Source organism: Myotis myotis, unplaced genomic scaffold (assembly GCF_014108235.1).
Source record: "Myotis myotis isolate mMyoMyo1 unplaced genomic scaffold, mMyoMyo1.p scaffold_m19_p_17, whole genome shotgun sequence".
NCBI classification, from domain to species: Eukaryota; Metazoa; Chordata; class Mammalia; order Chiroptera; family Vespertilionidae; genus Myotis; species Myotis myotis.
The window spans coordinates 21,977,564-21,995,656 of NW_023416321.1; the positions used below are offsets into that span (position 1 = coordinate 21,977,564).

The 18,093-nt window shown below is 39.6% G+C and overlaps 1 protein-coding gene and 1 pseudogene across 16 annotated transcripts in view; both read right to left on the reverse strand.

Moving 5' to 3' along the window:
• The window catches only part of BCAS3 (BCAS3 microtubule associated cell migration factor), a 473,254-nt gene that overhangs the window by 404,181 nt on the left and 50,980 nt on the right, over positions 1 to 18,093 (reverse strand). For all 16 annotated transcript variants that reach the window (XM_036340232.1, XM_036340231.1, XM_036340238.1 and 13 more), the window contains one exon: positions 4,355 to 4,427. In XM_036340232.1, coding sequence (XP_036196125.1) covers positions 4,355 to 4,427 — 73 coding nt within the window. The remainder of the gene's footprint in view (positions 1 to 4,354; positions 4,428 to 18,093) is intronic.
• On the reverse strand, positions 11,877 to 12,398 carry LOC118671656 (annotated as a pseudogene).

Consider the following 18,093-nt stretch of genomic DNA (forward strand, 5'->3'; position numbering starts at 1 on the left):
GACCTAGTACGTAGCAGGCATTGAACATTTGCCTTCCAGTCCCTGTGCTATATTAGCAAAGTCAATAAATACATGCCTGATTAAAAAAAAAAAAAAAAAGACTGAGTTAAAACATTTTTTTTAATCCCAGGAATTGGGAAACAGATTCTAAAAGAATTCCCCTATAACTAGATTTCTCTACTATTACAGTCAACTTTAAAGTTACTGAAAAGTGTCTTGTGTATTTGACATCACCATCTGCCAACCTACTGCTAACACTTAGAATAACACTTAAAATATATACATACTCACAGATCGCTTGCTCCGATTAGAGAGAAAATTCTATTCACAATTGCAATATGACACTTACAAGAAACAGAACACAGTCCTCTATGAAAATGTCCTTCCTATGACTGTAAACATTCTGACAAAGATGCTACATAATCAGTTCAGCAAATAAGTGAAAACAAAACAAGTATTTTCCAGCAGCCTTTTGCATTAGAGAGAAAGGTATAAACCAAAAGAGAAAAAATATAGAGAGCTTATACATATACAGTAGTAACAAGATACCTTCCCCTAGGACTTAGAGGAATGCATGAAGTGACTTATGAATTCAAAAGTTTCCTTGCCATGTTATTTATCAACTATCATTATTTAAAACAGCCCACCAAGTAATACAGACTTAGAGAAGTCTATTGCCAGAATGATTCCCCTTCTATGACATAAATTAAGGAGCAAAAATGGGAGAAAGAAAATGAATATCGCCCTAACTGGTTTGGCTCAGTGGATAGAGCATCAGCCTGTGGACTGAAGGGTCCCAGGTTCAATTCCGGTCAAGGGCATGTACCTTGGTCGCGGGCACATCCCCAGTAGGGAGTGTGCAGGTAGGCATCTAATTGATGTTTCTCTCTCATTGATGTTTCTAACACTCTATCCCTCTCCCTCTCTCTCTGTAAAAAATCAATAAAATATATTTTTTTAAAAGAAAATGAATATCTACAATACATTTTTTCAAGTAGTTAAATGCTATTTTAATCAGGACTAGATTCATTGCTCCTGTGCAGATTAATTTTATTTGTCAACTTGGCAAAGCCACAATAACCAGATTTGGTCAAATATTATTCTGTCATGTGAGTGGGGCTCATCCAATCAGTTGAAAGCTTTAATAATAAATTTTTTTGACACCTTCTTGGAGGAACAGGGAATTCTGCCTCCAGGTTAGGATTGCTATTCTTCTCCCAGGTTTTGGGCTTAGCAGACTTGACAGTTATGTGAGCCAATTTCTTAGAATCTCTTACTCTCACTCTACACACACACACACACACACACACACACACACACACACCCCTACCTCTCACATCCCATTGGTTCTCTGGAGAACCCTAATATAACCCACATACCAACAAATTCATCATTCAGTAAATTATCTCGTCACCAACTATATATCATCACCTTACCCTCACTATGCTAGTTTATCCTATGTAATAAAGAGCTAATGTGCTCATTAGACCAGATGGCAGAACGACCTTCCAGAATGACCAGTGGGCGGGGCCAGGGGGCCACGAGGCAGCCAGGGCCGTGAGGCAGCCAGGGCTGCGATGGGCCAAGCCCCTTGCACGAATTTTGTGCATCCAGCCTCTAGTCTACATATATAAAAGTCTAACATGCTAAGTGTCCAACCAATCGGTCGACCACTCGACCAGTCACTATGACCACGAGGGGGCAGACACTCCAATAGGCAGGTTAGCTTGCTGCTGAGGTCCGGCTGATTGAGACTGGGTGAGACGGGCCGGACACACCCTGGAGCCCTCCTGCGGTCCCTCCCCGGCCAGCCAACCCCATCAGCCCCAATCAGGACTGGGTGAAATGGCTCTGATTGGCCCCGATAGCTGGCCAGGCGAGGGAACCCACCCGTGCATGAATTCATGCACCAGGCCTCTAGTTTTTTGATAAAGTGATATCTCAATAAATGAATCCTACAGAAATAAAAACAATCTCCTTAATCTTACAGCTAGCAGAATTGATAAGAAACAGAACATCTTTCAAAAACTACAAGCCAAACTCATCAGGTAGCTGTGTGTCTTCCACAAACATCTTTTAGAAAGGCTTCCACAGGCCTTCCTGCACCTGAATTACAGAGGGCTAAATAAACATCAGGAAAAGTGAAATCAATTGAGTTTCCCGTCACCACAGTAGCTCATCCTCCTCTGTGGTTCCCATTCTCTTTCAGCTCCCTCATCAACACATCAGTTCCCTGGTTATTCTGCTGACTTGAATATAGTGTTGAGTTCCTCTAGAAAGTTTAGTATTTCATTTTTTCTATCTCTTCAACACCAGAATTTCCATTTGGTTTTTCTATAGTTTCTAACTCTCTATTGAGACCCCCTATTTGTTGAATCATCGTTATCATACTTTTTAATTCTAGGCACATGGCTCATTTAGTTCTTAGAATATACTTATAACAGCTGCTTTAAAAATCCTTGTCTGTAGAATTTAACCATGGAGACCATCAGGAACAGCTTCTACTTCCTTGTTTCTTCAATATATCACATTTTCCTGTTTCTTGGCATGTGTCATAATTTTATGTTGAAAATTTTATATAATATGGTATAACATCTCTGTCATCTGTCTTCCTACATAATGTGAAGTTTTACTTTAAGTCTTTTATTGTTAAGTCTGGTTTCCTGGGGTTACCCATCTGTCCATGTACCTTAGTATTAGCTGATGATTCAACAGAGAATTTGCTCGAATACTCTAAGTCAACATAGGCTGTCATCCTTTCCAAAAGAATCTATGTGTGGATAGGGGAGCACAATCAACATTCAGAACATTTTCATGTCTCCCGAGATTTTCATTCCCCCTGGACCCTTTCATGGATCCTCTGCACATACATGAAGCCACTGCCCTCACAAGTCATACACCCCCTAGACCAAACTGTACCATGGACAACGCTCCCAGGCTGGCAACCCCTGCAGCTCCAAGTTGAATGTGCATCTTCCAACAACAGCAGGGAAAGTGCCCTTCTCATGATCTTCCCTCCTCTTGAAGAATCAATCAAATTAGAAGGAGGACGGGTGGAGTGTGAGGAGAGCAGGTCCAGGAATGAATGCTACAGATTCCCACTGTTACCACTTAAACCACTGGTTGAGTTCCAGAGTACTGAAATGGTTGTTTCTGCCTGTTTTGTAGATAACCTTAGTCCTAAATCATAAACTTCCATCATTCCTAAATGTATTTATACCAGTTTCTGTTCTATTGCTATAGCTTTATAACTACTTTGGAAGTCCTTACTCTTCTATATGTATTGGCAAACCTCCCATTCTTTTAGATCCAGCACAAGCTGCACCTTCTTCATGAGGCCTTCTCCACTTAATCCACACACACACTGATCTCTACTTACACTGAATTCCTTTTATACATCATCCTATATAACAAAAGGGTAATAGGCAAATTGATCCTAATGGAATGACAGGGAATGACCAGTTGCTATGACATGCAATGATCGCCAGAAGGCAGACGCTCAACGCAGGAGCTGCCCCTGGTGGTCAGTGCACTTCCACAAGAACTGGCTGATGGCTGACCAGCACAGCAGCAGTGGCGGGAGCCTCTCTCGCCTACTCAGCAGCACTAAGGATGTCCGATTGCAGCGTAGGCCCACTCTCCGTGCTGCCAGAGGGATGTCTGACTGCCAGCTTAGGCCCGATCCCCTGGGGAGCGATCCTAAGCTGGCAAGTGGACATCCTCCGAGGCGTCCCAGACTGCGAGAAGGCACAGGCCGGGCTGAGGGATGCCCCCCCACCCCCACCCCAGAGTGCACAGATTTTCATGCACTGGGCCTCTAGTTATTTCATAATTATTTTCTGTGTGCTATACTTTTTTTCCCAGCTATATCCTTAAGTGTTTGGGACAAGGAATTGGGTTTTCATACTTTTGTATCTTTATCCATACCTGACATAGTGCTAAGTACACTGTAAATCTGTGCCAAGTTCAACCCCCAAATTTACATTTATAACACATGTAGGCAAACCATTTCCCTAAAAAAAGCACAATTAAGACTCTAAAATCTAATCATGCTATACTATTAACACATTCTTCCCTTCTCCACTGCATCCATAATCTAAAGCGTATGCTATGAGCTAAAACCATGGGACAGGGACTCCCAGAATACCCATTTTAATCACCTTTCTTACTAACAAAACTAGTATCATTTCCTAGCTTTCCTTGCAGTTAGGAGTTCGAGTTGAGGCGATGTACTAACTGAAAATACAGTCGTCATCTTAAAATCATTGGGAAAATGAGCCATCAAAGTTTTCCCTCTGAAATCATAATATAAATTTTTAATAAATGGTTCAAAGAATTTTTAAAATTTCCTTACCCAGAAGATCCAGTGCTCTTACAAACACCAAGAAGGGGCCTTTTCTCTGCAAAGCTGTCACACTTTTGAGTACCTGATAAGGAATATAAAATGTAAAACAAAATTTTGAGAAGTATTCTTACATAATGCCCATTATTTTCATGCTCTCAGAATATTTACAGCCAAAGAGATATCAAACCATTCATTATAAATTGATATAATTTATATACTAGTTTCTAGCAAATGTATAAATAAACCTATAACTATTTTTTTAAATTAAATATATTTTCTTTTAATTGGCATAAATTTAAATCTTATACACATTCTCCAGGAGCTCAAAAAATCACCCCCAACTCTACCAACTAACTACCCAGGAGTAGTATGATCTTGATATCAAAACTAAATAAAGGTAAGTCAGGAAAGGGAAATTATAAAATTATAGGCCATTCTCAAAACACATAAATGCAAATATCCTTTAAAAATATTAAACTAAATATCAATGTATTAGAAAAAGTAAAATCTTATAACCAAGTCGGATTTACCCAATAGTAATAATTTTACATTATAAAACCAATTAACATATTCATCCTATTGTTTCAGCAGATGCAGAAAAAGCATTCAATTAAATTATACAGGTAGTCATGATAATAACAAAATAAGCAGCAAAAAATTTTCTTATCCCAATAATAATTATTTACAAAAGACCTACAAGTATCATTGGTAATGCTTCAGAGCATTTCCATTAAAATCAGCAATAACACAAGGATGCCCAATGTAACTGCTCCCATTCAACCCTATACTGGATGTCCCATGCAGGATAAAAATAATAAGTGAACTCAACAACATTACAGGACATGAAACCAATATAATAGCAGCAACCAGCAGAAAAATGAACTCATGAAATGCAAATGTATCTAAATCCAGGCAGGGAGGGGAAGAAGGAGGAGATCTTGTCACATGGCTACACATGGATGAATCTTGAGAACATTATGCTAAGTGAAATAAGTGATAAAAAAGACAAATACTCTATTATTCCACTTATGTGAAGCTTGTAGTCAAACTCATAGAAAGAGAAAGTGAAAGGCTGTTACCAGGACTGGGGTGGAGGGAGAAATTGAGAGGGCTGTTCAATGGGTACAAAGTTGCAGTTTTATAAGCAGAAAAAGTTCTAGAGATCTGTGAATGTATTAGTACTACAAAACAGTACAGTTAAAATTTGTCGAGATGGTAAATTTTGTTAGGCAATTTTTACAATTTTACTACAAATTTTTGGAAAAGGTAGAAATGAGTTGTATGTGTGGTTAGATACATACATACATACTGTGTTATATTAAGTGTGGAATGCATAAACTCAAAGATAAACAACAATTTCAAAATAGGGATATATTTCTTAGGGAATTAAGATGAAGATATTTGGGAGAGACAGGGAACTTTAACACTTTTTAAACAATATTTTCTGTCTCCTCAGTAATATTCCATTTCAATGGATTCCTCCAAAGATTAAAAGGTTTTAATACTGAGGAGGCACCTTAATGGTTACACATTTAGACTGTGACATGACATAATATAAATACTTTTAAATTATAAATATAGTAGTTATACAAAATAAGTTAGGGCAAGTTGTATCATCCCTTGGCATACTCTATTATCAACACCAGAATGTGATAAAGACCAAACTAAAAACATAATTAATGTTTATTAATAAAGTTCTTTATAACTATTTAAACTTTTTAGGAACTACAGTAATCAGTGTTTAAGTCTTTAAAAATCATTAATAACTATGGATTGTATGCTGTTACCACTTCAAAACAAATCAGATTTCACAATTAACAATATGTCTTGAACGAAGCTTGAGTTAAAAAGTAACTGGTCCAAAGTCCACAATATTTATGTTCTAAATTAATTATGACTGAACTTCATCTCTACAAGCCCAGCTCTTCACTCCTACCTATTTCACCTCCACCTTTAACAATACCTATTTTCCTTCTGCTTCCTGGTGTCGGCAAGGTCTTCACAGCTTGTACCTGTATTCAACACACCACTTTGACATGTTGACTAATGAACCATCATGGCCTTAAAATGCAAATAATACTGGCAAGAATGGTTTGATTGTTTTGGGTTTCTCAAACCTGAATTCAAGAACTCCATTGGTTTAGCTGACCTGAGCTGACCTGATCAATTAGTACCACAAACTTTACTCTATAGAAGATCAGCCACCTAATAGAGAAGGGAGAGGAGAGGGAAAACTATACAGCAAAACCTTAACTCTGCTCTAAATAATCTTATTGAGGATAGTTTGAATAAATACAATTTTTAAAGTGTTAGCATAAAAATTCTACAATCTCATGAACACTGTAGCTATTAACCTGATTTTTCATGCAGTATAAATAGTAGCATGTACTCTCCATGATGCCTAATGGAGTCATCACTCTCCCATGCTGTAATCCTCCAAATTGTAGAGGATTAACTTTTTATATATAAAATTGTGTTTATTTGCATGTACAATAGAAAGAATGACGTTACACACACCTGTTCTACAGCATTTAACAGAATGCAGCATGGTGATTGAAATAAAAACCAGTCAGCCAAATCCATCAAATATAAAAACTACTGCAATCCTGTTGCAAAGTCCTTTTGTTAAACTCCTTTTATGCTAAATCCTTTTAATTCTGTCCTATAACACTAAAACATTTATAAAAAGCTTGAAATTCTAATAAATCGCACAATTAAAGTAATGAAAATGGGCTTGCCCACCAAGTCACAACTCCTCTCCCCCTCAAAAACATTCAAGGCAGTTTGCATGTCAGAAAATGTTAAATAATACCCCTCACCATACATGCCATTGTAAACTCATTTAAACGAATGAGTTTAAGCTCATAAATCAGCCTTAAGGATTTCAAGATAGCAAATAGAAACCACTTCTGTGAGGATCCAAAAGCAAATCCAGATGCAAATAAAAATCCAACTGATAATGAAATATTCCAACTCTGCTCTTTTGATGTTGTGGATGATGTCTTAAGTATAAATATTTTACACAGAAGTATGCTAATAGTAATAAATTCTAAATGCGAAAATCTTTTGCAGAAAGATTCTAATGAACAACTTAATGCATTTTATCCGTTAAAACATTTCCAAGTCTTCCATTTTTTATTTACTTGAAATAATTATTTTAGAAAATATTTAATTCTGTTTGTCTACATCCAGTTTTCCTCATAGAGTCTCTTAATCTGAGCTTAAAGTTGTAGTCATATATTACAGGTCTAAATTTTGGCTAAAAGATATGATTCTGTTGTCAATTTATAGTCAGATTTTTCCCTCTAAAAATTTCTATTTTCTTACAAAATTTTCCATTGTGTGCTATAAAGCAATCTCCATTATGAACTAGATAATCTTCATATAAAGTCTCTTACCTAAGCAGAAGAATTTTTAAAGACAGGATATGAAGTGGAAAATGAGATGAGGCAGGAAAAGTAGGAAAATAGATGCACACATTGCTGGTACCATCAACCAACCACAGGAAAGAGCAACAAGACAGAAATCTTACTGCCGTGAACAGTTTTACCTAAATATGATTACCAAAGACATCTTTGCCACTTGCCTGAAATAGCCAAAATATGTATATACATTTTAGCCTCCACAGTGACTTCAAATAGTTTAAAATATTAAATACAACATTTTTTCATTATTGCTAGCTTTATTACCTTCCTCTGTATGTTAAAATATTCCGTATGTGAAGTATCCCTTAACATTTAACGGCACCATATTATTTCACTTTGATAATCAGGCTTCTTATGCTCTCTCACAGATGAGACTCATCAGGCTTTAAGGAGCACAAGATTGCAAACCATCCATATGACAGAGGAGTAAACTGATAGTAAGAAAAGTTAAATAACTTGCCCAATAAATGCCACATGTGACCCTGAAAGACAGACAGCCCAGAATTCTTCCCTCTGCTCACTTAAAAAAAAAAAAGTACTGTTATATAAAATCATGATCAACTTCTCCACTTACAAAAAAATATTGACAAAGGCTAATGTACTTAATTCCTTAAGCTTTAATTTTCTCATCTGCAAAGTAGGGATAAGTGCCAATACCTCACCTAGAATTGTGAGAATTATAAAAAATAATAAATGCAATGGACTATAAGCAAGGTGCTGAAAAAGACAGAACTCAATAAACTTAATGCAATTATTTTGTTGCTGGCAACTGTAACATGGTGAATCCATTCATCTTCTTTTCTGGTGAAGAAAAAATAAATACTGTTCACATCCTTGACTCTTTTCTTGCTCTTTCTTCCATGATGCCAGTATTCCTGCACCTTGCTCACCCACACGGAAATATGCCAGCACACACCTGCCTCAGGAATGCTGCACTTTCTCTTCTTTCTCCTGGGCAGAAATACCCAGTTATGCCCTAGTCATCTATCTTCTCTACTTTTTTAGTTCATTCTCAAATATTTTTCAATCAGGAAGAGATTAAGCTACATCATGCTCTAGGTCCCTACCTGATTTATTTTTTTTCAAAGCACTTAACAAAAAGAAGTTAAGTTAATCTCATATTATACACATTCTAGTCATTTATTTGTCTCAGTGCATTCAAATGACTCAAACTCCATGACACAAAAAGACTTGTATGAGAACGTTCACAACAGATTTATTCATAATACCTCAAAACTATACTCAATCCAAATTCCACCAACAGAAAAATGAATAATTTAGTATATTAATAGAATGGAATACTACTCCACAATAAAAAGGAAAGATACATTAATACACACAACATCATCAAGAACAGGGAAAACGCATTAAAATACCAACGGCATACTTCAGAGATCTAGAACGAACTCTCCAAAAATTCATCTGGAATAAAAAAACACCCCGAATAGCTGCAGCAATCCTGAAAAAGAACAAGGTAGGTGGGATCTCAATACCAGATATCAAGTTGTATTACAAAGCCACTGTTCTCAAAACTGCCTGGTACTGGCACAAGAACAGGCATATAGATCAATGGAATAGAATAGAGAGCCCAGAAATCGGCCCTAACCAATATGCTCAATTAATATTTGACAAAGGAGGCAAGAACATACAATGGAGCCAAGATAGTCTCTTCAATAAATGGTGTTGGGAAAATTGGACAGATATATGCAAGAAAATGAAACTAGACCACCAACTTACACCATACACAAAAATAAACTCAAAATGGATAAAGGACTTAAATGTACAACAGGAAACCATAAAAATTCTAGAAGAATCCAAAGGCAACAAAATCTCAGACATATGCCGAAGCAATTTCTTCACTGATACAGCTCCTAGGGCACTTGAAACTAAAGAAAAAATGAACAAATGGGACTACATCAAAATAAAAAGCTTCTGCACAACAAAAGAAACCATCAACAAAACAACGAGAAAACCCACTGTGTGGGAAAACATATTTGCCAATGTCATATCTGATAAGGGCCTAATCTCCAAAATTTATAGGGAACTCATACAACTTAACAAAAGGAAGATAAACAATCCAATCAAAAAATGGGCAAAGGACCTAAATAGACACCTTTCAAAAGAGGACATTCAGAAAGCCAAGAGACATATGAAAACATGCTCAAAGTCACTAATCATCCGAGAGATGCAAATCAAAACAACAATGAGGTACCATCTCACACCTGTCAGACTGGCTATCATCAACAAATCAACAAACGACAAGTGCTGGAGAGGATGTGGAGAAAAAGGAACACTTATGCACTGCTGGTGGGAATGCAGACTGGTGCAGCCACTATGGAAGACAGTATGGAGTTTCCTTAAAAAACTGAAAATGGAACTCCCATTTGACCCTGTGATCCCACTTCTAGGAATATATCCCAAGAAACCAGAAACACCAATCAGAAAGGATATATGCACCCCTATGTTCATAGCAGCACAATTCACCATAGCTAAGATCTGGAAACAGCCTAAGTGCCCATCAGTAGATGAATGGATTAGAAAACTGTGGTACATCTACACGATGGAATACTATGCTGCTCTAAAAAGGAAGGAACTCTTACCATTTGCAACGGCATGGATGGAACTGGAGAGCATTATGCTAAGTGAAATAAGCCAGTCAATGAAGGAAAAATACCACATGATCTCACTCATTCATGGATAATAGAGACCATTATAAACTTTTCAACAATAATAGATACAGAGGCAGAGCTGCCTCAAACAGGTTGTCAAACTGCAGCAGGAAGGCCGGGGAGGGTTGGGGGGCAGGAGGTAGGGGGGTAAGAGATCAACTAAAGGACTTGTATGCATGCATATAAGCATAACCAATGGACATAAGACACTGGGGGATAGGGGAGGCTAGGGGACTGTCTAGGGCGGGGGGATAAAATGGGCACATATGTAATACCCTTTGTAATACTTTAAGCAATAAATAAAAAAAATAAAAAATAAAAAGAACAGGGAAAACAGCCTAACTGGTTTGGCTCAGTGGACAGAGCATTGACCTGCGGTCTCAAGGGTCCAAGGTTTGATTCCAGTCAATGGCATGTACCTTGGTTGCGGGCACATCCCCAGTGGGGAGTGTGTGCAGGAGGCAGCTGATCAATGTTTCTCTCTCATCAATGTTTCTAACTCTCTATCCTTCTCCCTTCCTCTCTGTAAAAAAATCAATAAAATATATTTTTTTAAAAAAAAACAGGAAAAACTACTTCCTCTAAAGTAAAGAAATAAGATAGTACATGCCACTGGAGTAGATGATTTATAACCTAATTCTGAAGTTTAAGTGCCACATCTGTAAAATGGAGATTTTACCTAACTTGCACATAGCAAATGATTAATAAATGGTAGCTATTACAATAAAGTAAAATAAAATGAAGGCATTCTGGAGAACTGATGTAAAAAAATTAGTGAAATCACACAAATCTTTAACGATAAATTAAACATAAAAGTAACAATTATGAGCGGCTCTCAATGCTATAAGTTATTTGAAAGGATGTAGCACATAAACTAAAATAGAATTAAAATCATCCCTCCTCAGCAGGAATTTCTGGACTGCTCAGAAAACTAGTACACATGAAATACGAAGAAAAGTAAACGATAGGCATTACATTCTCTCTTGAAGCACCCAAAAAGTTCATAGAGATCATCTTTGCTTGGTTAATCAGAAAGTTTTCACAAAGAATGCCGAACTGGAATTAAGGTTTAAAGGATAAGAATATTTGGGTGAGAGGAAAAAAATAAAACATAAAGACAAGAAAATACAGCCCTGCCGGGTTGGCACAGTGGTTGCATGTTAACCTATGAACCAGAAGGTCATGGTTCCATTCCCACTTGGGGCACATGCCGGGGTTGTAGGCTCGATCCCCAGTAAGGGGCAAGGAGGATGCAGCGGATCAATGATTCTCATCACTGAAGTTTCTATTTCTCTCTACCTTTTCCTTCCTCTCTGAAATCAATAAAAATATTGTTTTAAAAAAAAAAGACAAGAAAATACAAATGTCTAGTAGACCTGCAGAAGGGCATATTCAGTTGACTAACAGATTCTTGTATATGCCCTCACCTGTGATAGAACCTGAAACCTTGGCGAATTGGGACAACGCTCCAACCAACTGTCTACCTGGCTAGACAAATCACTATAAACTTTTTTGTTGTTGTTGTTCCTAAGATTTATTCAAGAACTCATACAATGTGCCAGATAAATGAGTTTTAATCCTCATTTTCCTCCTCTTCTTCATTCTGCTTAATTTTAGGAAGTAAAGCAATTCCTAACTCTCTTGGCTATTAACAACTACGAGCAACAAATTGTGTTGATTATTCTTCTTCAAATATTTCTTGGTGAGATATTTCAAATACCTTTTGGGAAAAGGCACCGTGAAGTTACAGTGATCTTGCTCTTGCTTCTTTCAAGGTTACAACCCCTCTACTGAGATTATCAGCTTTTTCAATAACTTTTATTCTCTTCTAAAGAAATTGCTCAAAATTGGCAATTTCATCATCTACTGGATGGGTGCAGTTAAGGGTAAACTTTAAAATCTGCTTCTCTTTTTTTGTTTTTCAGCCTCCCTTTGCCACATCTTTTTCACAGGTGCCATGGTGGCAGCGGAGGCAGTAAAAGTTCACTGTAAACATCTTAATTCTCATTTGTGCTTTCCATTTCTGACCCAGTAAAAAACTGCATATTCTGTTTCCCTTGCTTGCACCTTTTTCGTCTCCACATAGGGCACTGAGTACAAAGAATTCGACCATTAATAATCCCTTGCTTCATTTCTCTTCAATGGTGTAGACCTCTTGTTTATATTTTAATCATATAATAAACACCTATGGACCCATCACCGAAGATGAGAAAACATGACCAACACTTTTCATTTACTTACATATTCATACATCATAAACCCTGTCCCTACATTTTGTGCTTCTCACTCCTTTGCAGACACACAGTTGTATTGTTATTTTTCACATACATTTTATAATAAGGGTTTTCTTGTTGTTCCTGTTAAATATAAAGGTATATAAATTCTCTTGGGTTCAAATAAAATTCTCTCCATATTCCACCACAAGTGAAAATTCCAAACCAATATATGTTAAAGTAAACCCATATATACATAAAACGTGCAAGACGCAGTAACAGCAACAAATTGGAAAATTTCAATGAAACTAGGTTAAAAAGTAGGTGCCAAGAAGATACCTCAAATGATAACAACTGAGGCCCAATCCTCTTGCTTTTAAGACTAAAAGAATCACAGGCAAAAGGGGAGAAAAAAACAAGATGCCATTCTCTGAAAGGCAAGAATCATAGTAGTCCCTTGATGATAGTCAGAGGGGAGGGAAAGTTTAAGCCTTCTTTACCTATTCATGAGATCAAAAGAAATAAAGGAATCCCTTGGTGTTTTTATCATTTTCTTTTGCAACTACATCTGGCACCAGACAGAAAACAGCACAATTAAAGCTATAATACCTCTTGAAATTCTTCTATAATGCTTGCACATTTTAAAGGATCCGTGATTCAACTTCTCCAAAGTACATTAAATTTTAAACTACCCTACAAAATCCATTACCAATTTATTTGTTTTCTTTATTTACAAAAATTCATAGGAAACTACCCAAAACTTATGATTAAAGCACATTGTTGAACTTCTGCATCCAGCCATAATGGATGAACAGGGATTGGATTTACCCTCCTGCTAGAAAATGTAAGAAACAGATCAAATGTATGAAAAGACAGTTTCCAGACACAGAACAGCAGGTAGTATGGGACAGTGATCTTGAGACAAGGGTAACAATTGATATGAGCCCTATGAATGCCTCACCGTACTTCTCATTTATTTAAGTATTGTCAATGGCTGCTTCTGCACTATAATGACAGAGGTGAATAGTTGTGACAGATGCCCACAAGCCTAAAATATCTCCACCTGGCCCTTTCAGAATATGTTTTCACACCCCTGCCTTAGAATAAAGGCTGTTCTAGACATACCAAACAAAAAGCCAAGTAATTTAAATGTATCCCAGAACAAAGACCAACAATATTTAAAGGAATACAAAACAGCAACCCTGAGCAACATTAAATTCACAATGTGTAGCACCCAAACAAATATTTCAAGCATGTAAGTACACAATGCAATTTGACCCATATTAATGAGACAAATCAATCAACAGAACAGAGTGACATTTACACTACTATGAAAAGCATACTCCATTTATTCAAGAAGGTAGAGGAAAGTGCAAGCATGTTAACAAGACATTGGGGGAGAAAAGAACAAAAAACCAAGACATTGGAGATCTCTCCATATACATGCATGCACATGAGTACGTGCACAACTTCTAAAAATGGAAAATACAGTGTTTAAAATGAAAAATACATTGGATAGGTAAATGATATATTAGATTCTGCAGAAGAAAATTAGAAAACATGAAGAAGCAACTATAGAAACTACTGGAAACACAAATGGGTGTGGACAAATATAATTGGACATATATAATTAAATTTTAAAATGTCACCCCAATAAATTAAATTTTTAAAAATATTTTAATAACAGAATATTAGTGAGTTGTGAATCAGAATCAAGTGGGCTAAAATACATGTAAAGAAGGAAAAAGAAAAAGATATTTGAATATACACTGAGAAAGACACTGTCAAGAGAGTAAGACAAGCCAAGGCTGGGAAAAACTATTTCTAAATTATATATATAAATATATATATGATAAAAGTCTGTTGTCTAAAACATACAAAGAGGCCCTGGCCAGGTAGCTCAGTTGGTTAGAGTGTTGAACCCAAATGCCAAGGTTGCAGGTTTGATTCCCGGTCAGGACACGTACAAGAAACAACCAATGAATACATAAATAAGTGAAACAAATATCTCTCTGGCTCTCCCTTCTGTTTTCTAAGCATGTACTTGGTGAGGATTTTTTTTTTAAGGTATGATTTTGATAATTTCATGTATAATTTCAGATGACTGTTCTCATTTTTTTATTTGACAACCTAAGGGGAAAAAAATAGACAGGTATTGCATGTTTTAAAAATTCTTGTTGCACACTTGTTAAAAAAAAATCACTGAGCTAGCAGAATGTCTAAAATCTCTAACACTGACAACAAAAAAAAATGAATCAATTGTACAAAGAAGACTTTATCATCCTAAATGATTTTGTTCCCGACAACAGAATGGCAAAATATATAAAGCAGACACTGAAAAAAGGTTACAAGAAGAATACACATTTGGGATATTTGAATAACTATCTATCTATATCCTATCTAATAAAAGAGAAACATGCAAATTGACCATAATCCCAACACCCTTCCCATTGGCTAATCAGCAGGATATGCAAATTAACTGCCAACCAAGATGGTGGCCGGCAGCCAGGCAGCTGAAGCGAACAGGAGGCTTGCTTGCTCCAGTGACGGAGGAAGCCAACATTCCCTGCCTGCCCCTGTCGGGCTCTGAGCTTGCACTCTAAGCAACTATGTTGCAATTATAGAACCTAAACAAGCTCCAGAGACCTGCTTTCAGCCAGCTTCGGCCTCAGAACTTAGAGCTTCTGTGATGGCAACAGAGTTTCAATTATAGAAGCCAAACAGACCCAGAACCTGCTTTCAGCCCTCAGAGCTGGAGCCAGCTCTCAGCTCCAGTGACAGCTATAGAAGGTAAATAAATCCCAGAATAAAAAAAAAAGAAAAAAGGAGAGGCTGGGAGCGTAAGTTGCCCTCCAGCCTGAAAACGGCTCTCAGGCCCTCACCCAGACTGGCCAGGCACCCCAGTGGGGACCCCCACCCTGAAGGGGGTATGGCCAGCTGCAAAGAGCCATCAGCCCGTCATCCAGGTTGGCCAGGCACCCAAATGGGATCCCCACCCTGATCCGGGACACTTTCAGGGCAAACCAGCCAGCCCCCACCCGTACACCAGGCCTCTATCCTATACTACAGGCAGGACAAGACAGCACGAGCTCCATCTGGGCCCCATGTGCAGCCCTGGGCAGCGAGGCATAAGCCCCACCCACAGCCGGGACCCCTGTGTGCCACCTGAGCCCCCAGCCGGGACCCCCATGCCACCTAAGCCCCGCACTGCTAAGCCCCACCCCCAGCCAGGACCCTATGACTATTGGAGAGCAGGAAAGTGCCCCTGGGCCCTGGGTCGCTGTGGTGATCCGGCCATTGGTAAGGAGAAAAGTGCGGCCTGTAGGCAGCCCCCAGCTGGGCCTGATCTGAGAGCAGGAAAGCAAGCCTGGCCTGCGGGCAGCCCCAAACTTTCCCTGCTCCCCGGTCGCCATGGTGATCCGGAAGCAGGAAAGTAAGCCTGGCCTGCGGGCAGCCCCAAGCTGGGCCTGATATGAGAGCAGGAAAGCCCGGCCTGCGGGCAGCCCCCAGCTGGGCCTGCTCCCCGGTCACCATGGGGATCCAGGAGCAGGAGAGCAAGCCCGACCTGCGGGCTGCTCCAAGCTGGGCCTGCTCCCCGGTTGCCATGGAGACCTGGGAGCGGGAAAGCCCGGCCTGTGGGCAGCCCCCAGCTGGGCCTGCTCCCCAGTCACCATGGCGATCTGGGAGCAGGAAAGCCTGGCTTGCAAGCAGCACCCCCATCCTGGCCATAGCTCAAGGGAGAGTACAACATGCAGTGGAGGCCAGGAGCCTGAGAGATCAACACAGAGGGGCTCCTGCTCCAAGTCTCCATGGTGTGGCTGGGGGCAGGCCTCCAGCAGACACACACACACAGTGCCTGCTCTGAGCCTCCAATGTGGCTGGGGGCAGACCCCCAGTGGGGACACACACACACACACACACACACACACGACGCCTGCTCTGAGCCTCTGCTGCCAGACTGTGGCCATCAGTAGGACATCCACTGAGGGCTCCCAGACTGTGAGAGGGGCAGGCTGGGCTGAGGGAACCCCACCCCCCAGTGCACAAATTTCATGCACCGGGCCTCTAGTCTACACTAATAAAAGAGAAACATGCAAATTGGTGTCACTCTGCTACATCCACCAGCCAATCAGAGCGACTATGCAAATTAACCCAACAAAGATGGCGGTTAATTTGCATACGCAGGCACAGAGCGAAGACTGAAGGCTCCAGCCAGAGTAAAGACTGAAGACTGAAGACTGAAGAGGCTTGGCTTCTCCACTGCAGCCACAGCAGAGAAGCCAAGCCTTGCTGTGGTCGCAGCGGAGAAGCCAAGCCTCACTGCAGCCAGACCAAAGGCATGGGTCCCAGGTGCCGGAGGAAAAGTGGTGCCAGCAGCCAGGGGAAGGAAGGCCTATTGCGCAAACCTTCGTGCAATGGACCTCTAGCATATATATAAAACCCTAATATGCAAATAGACCGAATGGCGGAACAACCGAACAACCAGTCGTTATGACGTGTGCTGACCACCGGGGGTACACGCAGAACATAGCAGGTGTCGGCAGCAAGCAGCAGAGCACAAAACATGGCAGGCGATGGCCACAGCGGTATGGTAAAGCAGGTGAGCGGGGGTGACAGACCAAGGCAGGGCGAGCCTCTGGTGGTTACTGAAAATTCTTTGCTCCTGTGCGCCGTAGTCCCACCCGGCGCTCACACCCACTACCAGTGCTGGAGCCTCCCCTCACACCCGTTGCCTGCCCCGATTGCTCATTGCCATCACTAGGCGCAAGCAGCGGCTGCTGGCCCCAACCACCCCTCAGCGCTTCTCCACCTCCCCCTGCTCCTGAGGGGCGATCAGGGCCAGTAGCCACCACTCGCACCTCTGCTGGCGTTGACTCCAATCGCTCCCCTTCGGCGGGAGTGGGGGCAGTGGGAGTGGTGGCAGCAGGAGCGGGGCTGCCGGCAGAGGGCACAGAGGATGGGCCAAGACCCACCCCTGTGTCCACCACAGCCTCGCGGCCCACAGTTCCTTTCAAGGTGCAAGAATTCGTGCACTGGGCCCCTCATATATATATAACTAGTAGAATAAGCATAAAGACAACCTGTATGGATACAGAAGAATGGAACAAGATAAACCATTTTCTGGGCCATAAAATAAAACAAAACACTTAACAGAATAGGAGTCTATATAAACTATGTCTTCTGGTGACAATAAGATTAAATTAGAAATTAATAAAGAAAAGATATCAGGAAAAGCATTCAAAATTTAAAAAAAAAAAAAACAAATATCCTTTTAAATAACCCATGAGTCATGAACAAAATCACAAGTTAACCAAAAAAAGTGTCTAAGTTAATTTAAAAAAAAAAAGAAAGAAAGAAAAACAAAAATCACAAACTATAAAAGAAAAAATCTACAACTTGGAAACTAAAAATTTTAATGTAAAAACTCCTGAAAATTAAAA